The 18890-nt window shown below is 36.1% G+C and overlaps 1 protein-coding gene across 7 annotated transcripts in view; it reads left to right on the forward strand.

Moving 5' to 3' along the window:
* TUT4 (terminal uridylyl transferase 4) overlaps positions 1–18890 on the forward strand; it is a 122147-nt gene that overhangs the window by 61937 nt on the left and 41320 nt on the right. For 6 of the 7 annotated variants that reach the window (XM_080657219.1, XM_080657220.1, XM_080657221.1 and 3 more), the window contains exons 6-12: positions 126–214; positions 3014–3065; positions 7041–7110; positions 8679–8805; positions 12094–12213; positions 12366–12578; positions 16242–16416. In XM_080657219.1, the coding sequence (XP_080513345.1) occupies positions 126–214; positions 3014–3065; positions 7041–7110; positions 8679–8805; positions 12094–12213; positions 12366–12578; positions 16242–16416 (846 nt within the window). The remainder of the gene's footprint in view (positions 1–125; positions 215–3013; positions 3066–7040; positions 7111–8678; positions 8806–12093; positions 12214–12365; positions 12579–16241; positions 16417–18890) is intronic. The other variant, XM_080657222.1, reaches the window with a different exon arrangement.

Below are 18890 nucleotides of genomic sequence, written 5' to 3' on the forward strand. Positions count from 1 at the left end.
TCTATAATTGTTGTACTAGAATTGAAATACATAGTGAGATATATGCAGTTTTCCTACCACTGTTGTTTAAGATCCCATATTTACATTCTATTTCATGCTTTGATATTTTTTTATTTTTTTTCCAGAGTGTTCACTTAGGTTGTATGGCTCATCTCTCACTAAGTTTGCTCTGAAAAGTAGTGATGTTAATATAGATATAAAATTTCCTCCCAAGGTAAGTAATTAGAAAAGAATGTTTCTTATGTGGTTCTTAATTAGTACTTGGTATTTTTTATTGATTATCTTTTTAGCAGACGTGCAGGGGACTATAAAATTCTGCCTTATGGAAGTTACCGTCATTATTAAACAGTGCTTTTGGAAACTACTATTAGGTGTCAGACTTAAATAAAATAAAAGAAATAAGGAACAAGGAAAAAAAGAGAAAGGCAGTCATTAAAAAAAAAAGGAAAGTTAGCTCTCTCTCTGGAGCAGGCCCTTGCCTTTCCCCACACGCTTCTTTCTCCAGGGTGTTCTCTTTCTCTCTATGGAGCACGCCTCTCCTCCCTCGTTGGTCCCTCAAGGTGTGCGTTCTCTCTTCCTCTCTCTGCTAAGCGCTAAGGCCCTTCTTTAGCTGTAAGTTGTTTCCTGAACCCATTTCTTCTAAAAAAAAAAAAAGGGATCCAAGATGATGGTAGGTAGAGTAGGTGGAAGTTACACTCACCTCCTCTCAGGACCAAACTGGAATTAAAACTAAAATATAGAACAGTCAACTTGAATAACCAATTGAAGACTAGCTGAACAGAAATCTTATAACCAAGGATTTACAGAAGAAGCCACACTGAAACTGGACTTGGTAACTATGAAGGTTCTCATCCTTGCCTGCCTGATGGTCCTTGCTCTTGTAAGGGAGAAGGAAGATCTCAGCATATCCAGTGAGACTGTAGAAAGCCTTTCAAGCAGTGAGGAATCTATTACACACATCAAAAAGAAACCTGAGCAGTTTGAACATGAGACACAGCAGCAAAGAGAGGATGAATACCAGGATAAAATTCACCCCTGTGTTTAGCCACAGCCTCTAATCTGTCCTTACTCTGAGCCTGTCCCTTACACTGTCCTTCCACAAAACATCCTGCCTCTTGTTCAGCCTGTTATGGTGCTGCCTGTCCATCAGCCTGAAGTAATGGAAGCCCCCAATAGTAGGAGACCATCTTTCCTAAGTGCAATGTGATGCTGTTTTTTGAACACTAAATCCCAAATCTTAGTAATCTCAAAAATCCATACCTTCTTCTGTCTCTGCTCCAGCCCTTGATGCACCAGGACCCCAAGCTGCTTCCTCAGACTCCCATGTTTCTTACTTGGCCCCTGTTCTTCCTTCCTCAGCCCAAAGCCATGTTTCTTCCCCAGGGAGTGATGACCTACCCCCAGAGAGATGTCCATTCAAGCCCTTCTGCTGTACTTAGAGCCTCTATTTGACCCTACCTGGGAGTTCTACCCTGTTACCTAATCTAGTGACCCAGTTTACAACTTAGAACAAGTCTAACAGGATTTCAAGGTTAATGTTCCACTCCCCATTTTTGAATTGATTGTGACTGGAAATGTGACATATTTTCATCTTTGTATCATGCCATCAAAAATTGCCAATTTTTAAATGTCTCTACATGGAAAGAATGAAAATGTATTTCTTTATTTTATGTATTAGGCAGCGCTTGTCTGAATTTGAATGCAACTCATAAACTCTATTTTCCAAATTTTAATTAAATAAGTACTACAAAATTTCAATTTTGAATTCGAAGTACCATAACTGTATCAAAATATGTATAAAAATAGTTTCTGGAATTGTGCTTATTATTATTTTCTGACCAGCCCTTTCAATAAATTAATTTTTATGCATGAAAAAAGGAAAAGTGATTGTATTTGAGCATGTTGAACAGTTACTGCTTATGGAAGTAGTATAGAAAGTGGAAAGAACTTTGAAACCATACATCAGTGTTTAAATCTTGGTTGCAATGAGCAAGTTAATTACTTGACCTGTCGGAGCCTCAGTTTCCTAATTTCCAAAACAGGGATAATAACTTTTATATTACGTAAGATTGTATATTCCAGGTATTTTTGTATAGTGCCTAGTACATTATGGGTACTTTTAATAAGTAGCGTCTAGTATCATTTGCAAAAGTACCAATATTGTTTAGCGCTGCTAACATTGCTTATCTATTGACATATCAAACATTTAAAATAATTGAAATTTTATGTGTTTTTAATTTTTTTAATAAGTTATGCTCAAGGAGGTTTGATTTGGGTGAAAATTTGATGTTTAATTTCTAATCTGATATAGTCATTTACATAATGTATTATTACTACTAAATACTTTTAAATAGCAGTAAAATATACATTAAGTTAAACATTTGACAAGCTTGTTAATTATTTTATTTATTATTTAATATATTTTTTATTGATTTTGAGAGGAGGAGAGAGGGAGAGAGATAGAAATATGATGATAGAGAATCATTGATTGGCTGCCTCCTGCAAGTTGCCACACTGGGGATCAAACTGGCAACCCGGGCATGTGCCCTGACTGGGAATTGAGCCGTGACCTGGTTCATAGGTTGATGCTCAACCACTGAGCCACGCCAGCCAGGCAACAAGCTTGTTATTTAAAGTAGTATTTTAATCTAAGTCTTTTGGCCATATGGCTAGTTACCAGTGTATCTTAAATTTATCTCAACAACTTCTCTTTAACAATTATTTGGTAAAGTAATTTTTTTCTATTTGTTTTGCTGTGAAATTCCAGAATCTTTCTCACCTAAGAACTGATTAATTCAAGGAGTGTTGCTGGAATCATAGCACTATATGATATATTAGATTCTATTTCCATGAACAAGATGTGTTAACATAAAAGTAAAACACTCTTCTGTTTCCGTTATTTTAAAATAGAGAGCATGATTTTATTTAAATGTTTAGTGAAACTTAATTCCCTCTAAAGTTTACAACTTAAACTTTGAAATTAGTATATTGATTTAATTTGAAACTTTTTTAGATGAATCATCCAGATCTTCTGATACAAGTGCTTGGGATTCTAAAAAAAAGTGGTGAGTTTCTTTTTTAATTTGTCTTTCTAAAGAAAATTCTTTAAAGGTACATGCACTGTGTAGGTTATATATGGCTAACCAAATTAAACTAAAATTCCTAGCATATTTGAGTCATTGTATTATATGTATGTGTATATATATATATTTATTTATGTATTTGTTTAATAGTTATACTAGAAAATTTACATGTCTGTAAGATCAAAAGTATATTTAAAATTGATATGTAAAATCTACTGCCTTTGAATAATTTAAAAATGTTAGCTTTGAATATTATGAGCATTTCTTATGTAAAAGAAGAGAAAGACAGAAAATCTATCCTTGGAAGGTTATCGATGAAGGAAGACTTAGGGAGATACTTGGGGGAAAATTTTGTGCATTCATTAGGTAAATACGTTTTTTCCACACTTAAAAGCAATATCAGCCTAATTTAATCATTTATATTACACCAACCAAAATTATACTTAGTAAGCTTTTCATATGTGCCTCATATGTCTGGTTTTTTGTGTGTGTGATGTAAAAAGGATATTTATATAGGTAAAAACACTTTAAAATAAAAATTTTTTAAAAAATTACAACTATCTCAAACCAGGCCATAGCGTGTAATACAATCTATAATATTATTTTATTTATTTTTTTTTTTAAAATATATTTTATTGATATTTTACAGAGAGGAAGGGAGAGGGATAGAGAGCTAGAAACATCGATGAGAGAGAAACATCGATCAGCTGCCTCCTGCACAACTCCCACTGGGGATGTGCCCGCAACCCAGGTACATGCCCTTAACCGGAATCGAACCCGGGACCCTTCAGTCCGCAGGCCGACGCTCTATCCATTGAGCCAAACCGGTTTTGGCTATAATATTATTTTGTTTTTGTTTTTATTTACTGCTTTTCTTGTTATGAAATAAATGCTTGAGAACTCAAGATCTGCTGCCAGACTTTCTAGGCACAAAATTTAGTTCTGCCACTTGATGGTTGTATGTTTTTTGACGAATTATTTAATGTTCATGCTTCAGTTTTCTCATCTGTAAAATGGCAATAATACAGTATCTTTTTTATGAGGAAGTTGTGAGAATGAAATGGGTTAAGCAATAGCTTAGAAAAGTGCCTGGTATATAGGAACTTAAGAAATTTCTGCAGCTGTGATTTTTATTACTACTAGAGGCCTGGTGCACGAAATTTGTGCATGTGGGTGGGTGGGTATGAGTTCCTTAGCCCAGCCTGCACCCTCTCCAATCTGGGACCCCTCGAGGGATGTCCGACTGCCCATTTAGGCCCGATCTCACCGGGCAGTCGGACATCCCTCTCACAATCCAGGACTGCTGGCTCCCAACTGCTCGCCTGCCTGCCTGCCTGATTGCCCCTAACTGCTTCTGCCTGCCAGCCTGATCACCCCCTAACCACTCCCCTGCCAGCCTGATCGATGCCTAACTGCTTCCCTGCCGGCCCGATTGCCCCTAACTGCCCTCCCCTGCCAGCCCGATTGCCCCTAACTGCCCTCCCCTGCAGGCCTGGTCCCCCCCAACTGCCCTCCCCTGCAGGCCTGGTCCCCCCCAACTGCCCTCCCCTGCAGGCCTGGTTCCTCCCAACTGCCCTCCCCTGCAGGCCTGGTTCCCCCAACTGCCCTCCCCTGCAGGCCTGGTCCCTCCCAACTGCCCTCCCCTGCTGGCCATCTTGTGGCAGCCATCTTGTGTCAACATGGGGGCAGCCATCTTTGACCACATGGGGGCAGCCATCTTGTGTGTTGGAGTGATGGTCAATTTGCATATTACTCTTTTATTAGATAGGCTTGTCATCTTAGATTTTATGAATTGCAAGTACCTGGCAAAAATATTTGCAGTTTGGCTTAGAAGAGATAGCTTATTGACCTTAATCTTATCTTCTTATTGGCTCTAATATCAGTTCTTAACTTCCTTTTTTTCTCTATCTTCTCCATTAGTTCTCCATTATCAGTTTATTGTTGGCCATTTTTCTGGAAAGTTATATTTAAGGGATTAATTTGGTCTATTTATCTTGTAAAGCAGCAGTTTTCAACTGGTGTTCTGCAAGAATTTTTAAAATATGCAATACACAGTGGCTCTGACCCCTTTTCCTTTATATTGTCAAATAAAAAAATGACACAGCCATTTGGTGTGAATGCCCTGTCTTGAACCATAAATATATAGGTCATATAATAGAGTTGCATCTTACTGGTCATGTTGCATAATAAGGTCATGTCTGATTGGTTAATTCCTAGTACCAGAAATCCTTAGATACAAGTATAGGCACCTGATTTTTTAAAAAGTCACTTTAGAGCAAAATGGGTAGGTAGTTACTATTTTTTTTTTAATTTTTATTGATTTTTTACAGAGTAGAAGAGAGAGGGATAGAGAGTTAGAAACATCAATGAGAGAGAAACATTGATCAGCCAAGGTACATGCCCTTGACTGGAATCGAACCTGTGACCCTTCAGTCCGCAGGCCGACACTATCCACTGAGCTAAACCGGTTAGGGCGGTAGTTACTATTTTTTAATCAATCAAAATTAAACCTATTTTTTGTCAGTTTGGCAAAAAAATAATAATTAAAAAATATATTTGGTGTGCCAAAGAATTTTAGTAATTAGTTTATATGTGCCAGAAGATGAAAAATGTTGAAAATCACTGTTGTAAAGGGATTTTAATATCATTTTTTCTTAATAAATATTTGTCTCTAATTGCACAAAAACTTTAAAACATATTACACATAGGAGGTAAACACAGAGCTTTTACCTCTTTAGACTCACTGGAGAGTATTAACCTAGCAAAAAAATTTTAAATAGGTCTTTTCCACTAAAATACACAAATAGATCATCTTGAGTCATATAACATATGTCTACAAAATGCAGTCTGTTTGTAAAATTGATGGTTTTCTTTTTATTCCCTCTCTTTAAAAACCTGTACTCTTTAAAGACCTCTATCCTGTCATCCACAGGATTTGTTGGTTTAAATATTTGTTTTCCAAACCCCTGATTGAGCTCTTTGTATCTTATTCATTGTTATATTCACCAAGTATAATTCAACTCCTGACATAGAGATTTTCAGCACATGGTTTTTGAATAACTTAATAATCCCAAAAAGTACTACTAAGAGATTTTCTTTAAACTGCAAATGAAATAATGCATCTATTTTTAAAAAAATATATCTTCATTGGTTTCCGAGAGGGAGGAAGAGGAAGAGAGATAGAAACATCAATGATGAGAGAGAATCATTGATCGGCTGCCTCCTGCATGACCCCTACTAGGGATCAAGCCCGCAACCTGGGCATGTGCCCTTGACCAGAATTGAACCTTGGACCCTTCAGTCCGCAGGCGGACACTATCCACTGAGCCAAACCAGCTAGGGCTAATGCATCTATTTTTATTTAGATTTGACATTTATGGCATGGGGCCTACCTTGGAGATACAGAGATGGACTTAAGAGTGGAAATGTGCTTCATCCGTAGTCCAGCCTTAGGAGCTTTAATTGGGCAGACTCTTCATAGGTTTATGGGAAATGAAGCCAGAAGAGTTAGCCTTTTACTTCCACAGATACTTTTAAAAGAACCAAATTTTCAAAGCATTGTAGGTTCTCATTTTATGATTCCTGTGGAAATAGCCCTCGAAGTAAGTGGTGCCTTCTCTTGGCTATATCTATGAAGGTTTAACAACTTTGACTAAATTATATACTTACTTGGTTATATTCAAACTCTTAGGGATGTTAAAACCTTTTTTTCTTAAGGTGATTTTAATTTTCAGACAGTATCTGGGACTGTGCCTGTGGTTTGTGATATGCAGCAAATGGTACCAAGAGAGATAAGGGATCCTGTGGGGTTGATTCTGGTAACAAGAAGAGTAGATTATCCCATAGAAACAATGAGAGTGATATTTAGAAGGAAACTTACTTAATGTTTACCATAGAGTAAGCATTTTAGAGATGTTGACATTAGCTTACTTGTTTTGTTTTTTCCCCCCTTATTAGTATTATATGTAGATGTGGAATCTGATTTTCACGCTAAAGTTCCTGTTGTGGTGTGCAAAGATCGGAAAAGGTTGGTAACAATGAAGAAAAAATAAGTATTTTAAAAAATAACGACAACATCCAAATATGCAAGTTTTGTTTTTTATTTCTCCTTGGGTTAATATGACTAGGCTAGTTTCTACTTATTCAAATTAGCCGGCTTACTAAAAGCATGTGAACAAGAAATAGAACAGATAAAAACAAAATATTCAGGTGCAGAACTTTTAATTTTTTTCTAAAGTTTATTCACCCAACAGTATTGAACATTTACTATATGTTAAGTAATGCTTTCCTGTAGGGATACAAACATAGGTAAGAAATAGTCTCTCTTCTCAAGGAGCTCACAGTCTATCAGACTCTTAATTTTTAGTTCACTGAACGAGTCATTGAAGACTAATCTTGCTTTTCTAGTCATATCTATAGGATTAAGAAAGAGTAAAATACTTTTTTTAAAAAAATATATTTTATTGATATTTTACAGAGAGGAAGGGAGAGGGATAGAGAGTTAGAAACATCAATCAGCTGCCTCCTGCACACCTCCTACTGGAGATGTGCCCGCAACCAAGGTACATGCCCTTGACCGGAATCGAACCCGGGACCCTTCAGTCCGCAGGCCGACGCTCTATCCACTGAGCCAAACCGGTTTTGGCGTAAAATACTTTTGAAAAAGGAAACTAAAATAACTATTTTAGCTCAATGTGGGAGATATGGAAACAATACAGAAATAATAGTGTTCTTTTATTGATTATTAACCTATATATCTTATATTTTAAGATTACTATATTTTCTTATTCAAAACTAGAAGGATCTATGAAGATCTAGTTCAATTTCCTTTTTTTCTAGATTGGAAAATTGAGACCTGGAGGACAAATAAGTGATTTGTCCAAATTCATATCATTTAGGGAAAAATCAGAATTGGAATGGAGGTATTCTGATGTCTGGTATTTTTGCCATTACATCGTGTCTAATTGTCTCTGTGTGGCAACCTCAGATACATTCTTCTCCCTGCCACCAAAATATCTCCTCTACAATTTTGTTACCCCATTTATGGTAGTTCCTATTTTCACTTACATATGAGCATTACTTGTGGGTTAATATATAAATCCTTTCTAATCTCTTATCTGAAAATAGCATGTCAATAAAATCATGGAAGCTTGGATAGGAAAATATTAGAGTCAAGAAGTACAGCTAATCAGTTCAGAATTTCTTTTTTTTTGTGCAAAGCAAAAAGAATGTACTAGGAAGTTACGTTGTATTATTTGACATTGATAAGATCAATGTCTTTTCTCTCAAATCAAATTTTGGTGATTCATAATGCTGCTTTTAAAATTAATTTCTCATGAACTTAAATACGTACTAAAGTTGAAACTTACTTCTGAAGTACAAATGAACATTTAAAACATCTTTAATTTATATGAAACTCTAGTGATGGAACTGATACATAGTTTTCAGTAAGCTCTAAGTTTATTAAAACATTTATTTTTATTATGCCTTCTAAAGTATTAAAATACAGTGACTAGAAGGGATAGCCACAGGATTTGAAATATTATGTTTTTGAAAGTATTAATGCAGTGAAATTTCTTCCTTTCTCATTCACAGTGGCTTACTTTGTAGAGTGAGTGCAGGAAATGATATGGCATGCCTCACTACTGATTTACTTGCTGCTATTGGCAAAATGGAACCTGTCTTTATTCCCTTGGTGTTAGCCTTTCGTTATTGGGCTAAGGTGAGTGGAACAGAGGAGTGCCTAATCTGTAACAGAAATCATTCCATAGGAACAAAATAGTTATGAATAACTATAGTAAATTTAGAGTGGATTTGAAGCAAAGTAAACAGATTTAGAATAAGTTTTGGAGGAAGGACTTGATATTAGAGTTGAGGGGAAGTGAGTAATTGATGACAACTCCTTAATTTTTGGAAAATGCAAAGATACCAAGTTCTTGGATAAGGAGGTGGTATTCTTAAAATGTAAAAGTGCATTAAATTAATATTCAAATATTCAGTAATTTTAATTCTAATTACCGGGAGTTTTTAAAATGTTGATAAAATGATCTTAAAGTTAGTATGGAAGAATCTTTGAGAATAGCCAAAAGAACTCAGAAGGAGACTAGTAAAGGGGGACTCACTTTACCACTACAAAACTGATTTAGTTAAGTGCATACCATTGGCATAGGAATAGACAAATAGATATGTGGAACAAAAAAGAAAGCCTGAAAGTAGATCCTAGTGTAAATGAGATTTTAATGTATGAAAAAATAAAAGACATTATTTTAGTGATAAAACAGTGATTTATTTAATAAATAGTGCCATAACAACTGCATCTTTCTTGAAGAAAATAATGTTGGACCCTTAGCACACTAAATGCAAAAATAAGTTGCACTTGAATGAAAAATAAAAATTTTAGAAGAAAATTTAAGAATATATATTGGCCCACACCTCAAAGGTTCGGGATTTGATTCCAGTCAAGGGCACATACCTGGGTTTGAGGTTTGTCCCTGGCCCAGTCAGGGTGCGTGCAGGAGGGCAACTGATCGATGTGTCTCTCTCACATCGATAGTTCTCTATCTCTCTCCACCCTCCCTCCCTTTCACTCTCTAAAAATGAATGGAGGGAATATCCTTGGATGAGGATTAATAAAAAAATGAAATAACAACAACAGAAGAACATATATGTGTGTGTGTGTTTGTGTATATATATGTGTATATGTTTGTATACACACACACACACACACACACACACACACACACACACACACACTATTGGAGAAACCTTTTGACCATGATAGGAAACCTAAAAGCTGTATGAAATAAGCATATTTAGCTACATAAACATGAATACATTTTATATGGTAAAAGGTATCATAAATAATGCCAAAAGAAAAGCAGATTGGGAAAAATAACGTTTTTTTCAAATTCATGTATCAGATATAAAGGGTCATTATAATGAAAAAGAACACATACGAATTTATATGTAATGTGTAAAAATAGAAAAACTGGCAAAAGATTTAAGAGGCTATTCAGAAAAGAACAAATCCAAGTGGTTAGTAAATATGAGACATTGCACCCATTCCGTTGACCAAGCATGTCAAACTTGCGGCCCACAATGAATATTTTTGCAGCCCCACCAATATAACGGTATATAAGAAACATTTTAATAAAAATTTCATAACTTAATTTTTACAATATCCTGTTATACATAATTATTAATAACGAAATACAACGTTCGCTAATGACTGATTACTATAATCACGTTGCATTCATTTCCCTTACGCGCCTTAGGCACAGGTGCATCATTTCTCTCCACTAATAATAGCAGCGAATATTTTAGCAGCCGATTGCCACGTCATTAGTCTTGGACTGACTTGTTTAGTGTGCACAACAGGAAATATTTTGCTTTCAGAGAACAAGAAAAATAGGTTTATTTGCGTTACGCTTATTAATTTGTGCAATTATTCAGTGTCTGGTAAGTTAATGTTCAAGAAAAAATATTTTTATTAAAATGTTCTATTTATGTTAATGATTACTCATTTATTTCAGCCCTTTGTATTCAGCATGTCTCTATTAAAATAAACTTAACGTTTCTATGAAAATAGAAGCTTTTGTTTTTTTGCCGTCCACATAAACTTAAACCTTATTTATTTGGTCTGTGTTAGCCTTTGAGTTTGACATGCTTACCATTGATAATTTTTAAAATCTTATAATTATTTGTTAGAATTGAAATATATCACATTTTTTAATCCAGCAAATATGTTCCTGGGAATATAGCTCATAAACAAGCACTAGTACTTAGGAAATCTGTATAAGGATAAATATTACAGTATTGTTTAAAGTAGCAAAAACTGAGAACAAAGTGTGAATATCCTTGGGTAGGGGAATTATTGAATAACCATCCAGATTATAGACCAGGGGTGGGCAAACTTTTTGACTCGAGGGCCACAATGGGTTCTTAAACTGGACCGGAGGGCCGGAACAAAAGCATGGATGGAGTGTTTGTGTGAACTAATATAAATTCAAAGTAAAGGAGTGGAGGGGAGAGCAAGAGAACCGGATAGAACAGCCGGATCCGGCCCGCGGGCCGTAGTTTGCCCAAGGCTGTTATAGACTATAATTTAACCATTTGAAAGAATGTTAGATCTGTACTAATGACTTAGAGGGACATTTCTTGGTGCATTGTTAAGGGAGAAGAGTAATATACAGAGATGTCTATAATAAAAATTTTGGTAAAAAGATGACAAAAATCAAAATCTTTCCTGTTTTTATATAGAAAATAGAAATGTATGTATATTTGTGTATGGTTATTTGAATACAGAAGAAGGCATGGAGTACTTAGAAGATTATTAACATGAGGCAGAAGTGGAAGCAAAATATTTTTAAAGGCGTCTACAATAAAAGCACATTGTATGATATGGTTCCATTTAACTAAAATATACATGTCTTTATATGCAATAAAAAATTAATGGAAAGATGGTCACCAATATGTTAATAGTTATTTCAGGTGGGTGAGATTTCAGATCATATATTTTATATATATATATTTATTAGTAGAGGCCTGGTGCATGGATTCGTGTACCGGTGGAGTCCCTTGTTCTGGCCTGTGCATTTCACAATCCGGGACCCCTCGGGGGATGTCAGACTGCTGGTTTCAGCCCGATCCCCGCAGGCCAGGCCGAGGGACCCCGCCGGTGCACAAATTCATGCATCAGGCCTCTAGAATGCATATAAAATCTTTGGTTAATCTCTTCCCATCTTCCCCCCGTCTCTTCTTCCCTCTGAGATTCATCAGTCTGTTCTATGTTTCCATGCCTGTGCCTTGAGCGTCTGCCCCCTTGTGGTCAGTGTGCGTCATAGTTATCGATCAAACGGTCGCTTAGGCTTTTATATATATAGATAATTATATTTTATGCTTTTTACAATGATTATGGTGGGTGGGGGGAGCTACTTTTGTTGTTAAAGGAAGAAAGAAAATTAAAGAAAGCTGAAATAAATGGTGGTACTTTTCCCCCATCATTTTGCAGTTGTGCTATATTGATTCCCAAACTGATGGCGGAATTCCTTCTTACTGTTTTGCTTTAATGGTGATGTTTTTTCTACAACAAAGAAAACCCCCTCTTCTTCCTTGTTTACTTGGAAGTTGGGTAAGCATGAGTTTGTGACATGTGTATGTACATACATAGTTTGCTCTTGCAGAGTACTCTGTTCAATTTAAACTGGAGTTCTGATTTGTCTGTTTGTCCTTTTTTTAAAAAATAATTTTTCTATTACCAATTTGGAATGCCTTTTTATATAGATTGAAGGCTTTGACTCAAAAAGAATGGATGACTTTCAGCTGAAGGGCATAATAGAAGAGAAGTTTGTGAAGTGGGAATATAATTCAAGTAGTGCAACTGAGAAAAACTCAATTGCTGAGGAAAACAAAGCTAAGGCAGACCAACCAAAAGTTGATACCAAGAAGACAGAAAAAGACAACCAAAGTAATGCCATAAAGGGAAAACATGGCAAAGTAAGCTTTTTTTGTTGTTGTTTCTTTTGCTTTTCTATCTATAGTATTTGTGATGCCTTCTATTGAAGCCATTTTAATAGTAGGTTAACTGACTAATCTTGAATAAACCTCGTGGCCTCATTTTCCTCATCTATAATGTAAGGGGTTGATCTGGTTTAGTTTTTCAGTACCAAGATTCCCTAATGAATTTACAACTCATTTTGGGAGACTTCTGCTGTTTGAATCATGTCAAAGTAATTCTTTGTATATTTTTCATTTAGACAAGGAAAATTTCCTTCAGGAGTTGGGCTGTAACCAAAACTTTAGCTTATGGGAATTATGTTGGCAGATTGGTGGAGAAATAAAGGCCCTATGGTCCTTTAGGGTACGGCTTGCTTATTTAACCATTCAGCATTCATTTATTGAGGGCCTGCTACATACCAAGCATTATCTTAAGTGCTAAAGAACAAAAGTTGAATATCCATGAATTGTGTCCTCTAGAAGGATATAGTCTTTCTGGACTTCCAGTTCTGAACTAGACAACAGAAATGTGAACATTACTGAAATGTTCATGTTGTTCCCTGAATATATGTTCTAGTCCATTCAACTCTCCCACTTTCCTCTTGCTTATTACTTCACTGAGAAAATGGAAGCAATCAAAAGAGAACTTCTACACACTCCCACCACCATCTACCACTTTCTGCACTCACATACTCTGCCTTATTGCCTGCTTTTATAAAGGAACTTCTGGTGTTGCTATCTAAAGTCATTTTCTTCACTTTTGTATTCAGTGCCATGCCTACTTGTCTATTCCAGAACATTGCTCTAGCAATTCTTATCTTTTCTCTCCTAAGTTACCCATTTTTCATTCTTTACTGAATCAAACATGCTTTTATTTATCCTATTTTAAGGAAAAATTTCAACACCACTTCCCTTCCTAACTAATTATTCCTTTGCTCCCTTTGCAGTAAAAGTGCTTGAAAGAATTGTCTATATTCATTATTTACAATTTCTTTGTTTTCTCTTACCTCATACTAATCAGGCGTTGACCTGTATCAATCTGCCAAAACGCATATCATGTCAGTAACTTCCACAATGCTAAATCTAATGGTCATATCTCAATTTTTATCTTTTTTGACTTAGCAACATTTGCCACTTGATTATTTTCTTCTCTAAAAAAGTTCTTAACTTGACTTTTAGGGCACTACAACCATGGCTGATTATTCCTTCTCAGTCTTCTTTGCTGGTTCTGCCTTACCTGTCCAGCCTGTTAATGTTGGAATGCTCTAGGGCTCAGTCCTTGGTCCCCTTTTTCTTTAATATATTTTTATTGATTTCAGAGAGGAAAGGAGAGGGAGAGAGACATAGAAACATCAGTGATGAGAGAGAATCATTGATCGGCTGCCTCCTGCACGTCCCCTACTGGGGATTGAGCCCACAACTTGGGCATGTGCCCTTGACCGGAAACGAACCTGGGACCCTTCAGTCTGCAGGCCGATGCTCTATCCACTGAGTCAAACCAGCTACCCCTTTTTCTTTATCTACACTCCCTTGGTGATCTCATCCAATTCCCTGGATTTTAAGTACCGTCTGTATGATGATGACTCTCAAATTTAAATCTTCAGCAAAACCTTTTTCCTAAATACTATAATTGTATCTCCAGCTGCCTATATAATGTCTCTACTCAAATGTCTAATAGATGTCTTAAACTTACTGTATCTAAAACTCAACTCCTAGTATTCCCCTTGCTTCATATGCAGTTTTCCCATCTCAGTTAATGGCACTACACCCTTAGTAAAATACATTGGAGTCATCCCTCTTTCATACTCCATATGAGCCTGTCAGAAAATTCTGTCATGTCTATTTCAAAATACCCAGAATTTGACCACCTCTTACCACCTTCACTGGTCCTAGCCACCATCATCTCTGTCCTGATTTACTACCAGAGTGTCATAGTAAGTTTCCCTTCATCTACCCTTGCCCCTTATAATCTGTTCAGTCCGAATGGCTCTTCCAAAACTTGAGTTAGATCATGCTCTTACCCCTTCTCACACTGAAAATGCTTTAGTTGCTCCTCACTTAATTTAGGATAAAAGCCAAGGAGTTCTCACTGGCTAGCTTTTTGTTTTCCTCTTTTTGTTTTCTCCTCTCTCTCTACCACACTAGGTTTCTTGGTTTTCTTTTTAAAGCTAGTCACACTCCTACTTTAGTGTGTTTGTTCTATTTCCTATTCCTAGAACACGTTTCCTTTTTCTTCAGATTATACCTTCTCAACAAGTCTTATCCTGACTATTCTATTTACCATTGAAACCTGCTCCCATATTCCCATCCCTTTATTAAACCTACTCAACTTTTTAAAATTTCCACAGAACTTTTCTTTAAAAAAATTTTTTTTAAATTTAATTTGATTTCAGCAATAGGGGAAGACGGATAGAAACATCAGTGATGAGAGAGAATCATCAATTGGCTGCCTCCTGCACACCCTTACTGGGGATGGAGCCCGAAACCTGGGCATGTGCCCTGACTGGGAATCAAACCATGACCTCCTTGTTCATGGATTGACACTCAACCACTGAGTTACACTGGCTGGGCACCACAGCACTTTTCTTTTTCTGACTTGCTATATAATTTACTTACTAAGTTTGTTGTTCACCGTGTTCTTCCCCTGAAAAGTGAGCTCCGCTAAGGCAAGGATCTTTGTTTTTTTTTTCATGGATCTATTCCAAGTGCTTGGCACATAGTAGGTAATCAATGAATGGTTGTAGAATTGAATGAATGAATGACTGCTTCATGTCTTTATGCTCCTAGTGGTCACTTTTAGCCACCAGTCTTTAGCTAATTCCCTTAGAAGTCATTGCTTCTTCTGTTACACATCCCCTCCCCATTAGAGGCCAATTTTAGCATTGCTAAATTGTTTCTTCCTTTCCTAGTAGTCTATGAGGTAGTCCAATACCTTATTTGAATGGCAGTATGTTATAGTGATTAGCAACATGAACCCAGTAACCATGTGGCCCTGAGTCAGATTTTTGCCCTATAGTATCTACTCCATGGAGTTGTTAGAATTATTAATTATACGCACAGCACTTAGAAGAGTGAATGATGCATGGTGAGCATTATGTGTAAGTGTGAGCTCTCATTTTTTTTTTATATCCCTAGCACAATGCCAGGGACATAGTAAGTTCTAAATAAATGTTTGCCAAATGAAGGAATTAGCTTTTGCAAGCCTAGGATATTTACTTAGATTTTAAAAGTAATTACTGCAGCGAGGAGCTGTGGTGATTGTTATACAGTGGTTTGCAACCTTGGCTGCACATGGAAATCACTTAGGGAGCTTTAAAAATCTCAATACCCAGTTCATAGTCCAGGTCAGTTAAATTAGAATCTTGGGAAGGGTATGGGAGGTGGGAGTGGTGTGTAACTCTGGTATTAGTGTGTTTTCGTATTTCCGCTGTGATGCTAATGTGCAGCGAAGGTTGAGAATTTCTGGTCTAGTGGAAAGAACACAAAATCCTAGGAGTTAGTAAACTGGCACTCTCTTCCCAGCTATGCCACAAATTGCTTTTTGTCAGGTTGCTCCTTTATGCTTAGTTTTTGAAAAAGTGATCTGTAAGGATTTTTTAAAGTGAAAAGTAAATGATTCATTAGTTTGTGAAACGTAAATGAAAAGTGTTTTTTCTTTTCCAGTCTCCTTTAACATTGGCAACACCAAACCAGGTATCCCTGGGACAGTTATGGTTAGAGCTGCTAAAATTTTACACACTGGATTTTGCTTTGGAGGAATATGTCATATGTGTACGGATAAAAGATATTTTAACAAGAGAAAACAAAAACTGGCCTAAAAGGCGAATAGCCATTGAAGGTACGATATATTTCATTTGGAGAATAATTTTTGTGTGCCACTCATCGTCTGTGTCTAATTCAGTGTTATAAATTTTACCCCTTGACTTTTAGTACTATCTATGCCACTAGGTTGTCATATATTTTATATAAATTTTTTGTCAAGTCCGTTATAGTTTATAGGATTAATACTCATTTAAATATTTCCAATCTCTAAATATTAGATTGGTTAGGGATATTAGCTTACTTTACATGTCTTTATTTAATTTTTAATTATAAAAAATTTCAAAAATATAGAAAAATAGAATAGTTATATTAATTCTACAAGATCTTTTTGAAGAAATTTGTGTCATAAACTTGAAGTATAATTTTAAAATCCAGTTTTTATTGTCTTCTAAATGATCTCATCTGTTAAATGTGATTACACTAAAGAAAAAAACAGTTGATGTTGACAACTCAGGTTTTACATCAAATCCAAGAACATTAAGATATTTAGAGGTACAGAAATTAATAGAATGGCTTCTAAATTTTTTTAAAATATATTTTTATTGATTTCAGAGAGGAAGGGAGAGGGAGAGAAAAACATCAATGATGACAGAGAATCATTGATTGGCTGCCTTCTGCATGCCCTCTACTAGTGATCGATTCTGCAATCTGGGCTTATGCCCTTGACCAGAATTGAACCCAAGACTCTTCAGTCCTCAGGCCACTGAGCCAAACCAGCTAGGGCTACAATAGGACAAAAAGGTGAATTTTCTGGAGCTAATAAGGAAAAACTTGATGTCACCATCAATGAATTAGTTTAATCATGTTTTCTGAAAACAACCAGCTATCAGTTCTTGTAATTTTTTTATTTACATAAAAGAAAGATCAAGCATAGAGACTATATACTCCACTGCCATCTGATTGTAAATGACAACAAAATATTAATTCTACCATTTAAAAAAATAAGTGGAGAATAGGGTTTCATGGGGCAGGACATGATTTTCGGGGGGTGGGGGCGGGGGGCAGTTTTATTACTGGAAAGGGGACTTGGCCCTGAGCTTGCCTGCCTTGGGCCAGCTGGTAGTGTGTGGATTCTTGACTTTGTACAGGAAGGATTTCACAGCGCAAGTCCAGGTGATTTTTAGAGGATGTTTGTTAAAACTGGAGACAGTGAAACTAGGAAGGGTCTAGGATAGAAGAAGCACTAGGAGAGACCAGACAGTGAAATGAGTCTAGGCTAGGCTGCTTTGGCTCACTAAGAAGTCAGAAAAAGGGGGCCTTTGGGACAAGTCGGGCCTGTTGCTCCCTGGATGCGAGTCTTGTGGGAGTCCCTTAGAGTTAGGAACTGCATGCCTATGGGGGAAGAAGAGAGGGAAGGGCAAGGTGAGGGTGTGCTCCCTTGGAGGGATAGTGCACTGGCTTCTAAATTCTTTAATTCTTCTAAATTCTTACAAACTTTAAGTTCACAATATTTCACTTACTTTTTATAGGTAGGAAATTGAATTTCTGTGCATTATTTCAGTTTGTTTAGCCTTCAGTTTGTTTAAAATTCTTCGGTTCCCGCAACCCACTTTTGGCCTTCTAGTGTGAATTGAACCCACACATATTCTCATACACTCAAGCATGTCCTCACATCTTATACTCTCTTATATACAGTAAATAAATGAGCTCTGAAACCTGCAGCCATCATAATTTCTCTTCCTTTTTCTTCTGGAAGGGGAAAAGAGGCTAGGAAAAGCTTTTTAAACCCTTTATTTAGATAACAGCAAAAAGTAACAGATGCTTCAACCATAGCAGCCATGTCCTGTTAATCTTTTTACTTAATGATCTTCAGTTATGGAGAAAATATGTATTGTTTTTTTGGGGTGCTACTGTTCTTTTTTCCTTGACATACTTGTATTTAAGGCTTATAAAATCCAAAAACCTATAAATGTTTTCAGAAGTATGAGTTGCTGCAAGCCTTTTCAACATAGCCATTTTAGATTGGATCAACATTTAAATTTCGTTTTAATTTTTACCTTCTTAGGTCTCTTCCTACTTTTCTGTTTCTCCTCTTTCTCTCTTTAATTTTCTGATCTCACTAAAGTTAAATCGTGAAGTCAGTATTTTTTGAACCTGAAGCTTTGAGAGTTTAGGTTATATTTTATTTGTTTTTAAATTGCAAGGAGTATGTAACTAAAGAATACTATGAAAATGAAAATTATTAATGGGTCCCAGAGCTTGAAAATTTTCATTCAGTGACACTATTGGGAGGCATATTGACATAGTTGTTTTCAGCAATTTCATCATTGAAACTTTGTAATTACTGACTTGGGCTCCTTAGCCATTCTCTCATTAATTACCTTATTATTATTCTTTTCTAAAAGTTTTTTTTATGTTAAGACAGAAACAAAGGAAACAAAGTTGCTATTGTATTTCCCCTACTAAGTTTTCAAGGACTCTCACTGGGACTTTAGTTTAGAAAAGCTTTGGGAAAATGTATTCTGCTTACAATCCAGCAGTTAAGAACTG

Source organism: Plecotus auritus, assembly GCF_963455305.1.
Source record: "Plecotus auritus genome assembly, chromosome: 2".
NCBI classification, from domain to species: domain Eukaryota; kingdom Metazoa; phylum Chordata; class Mammalia; order Chiroptera; family Vespertilionidae; genus Plecotus; species Plecotus auritus.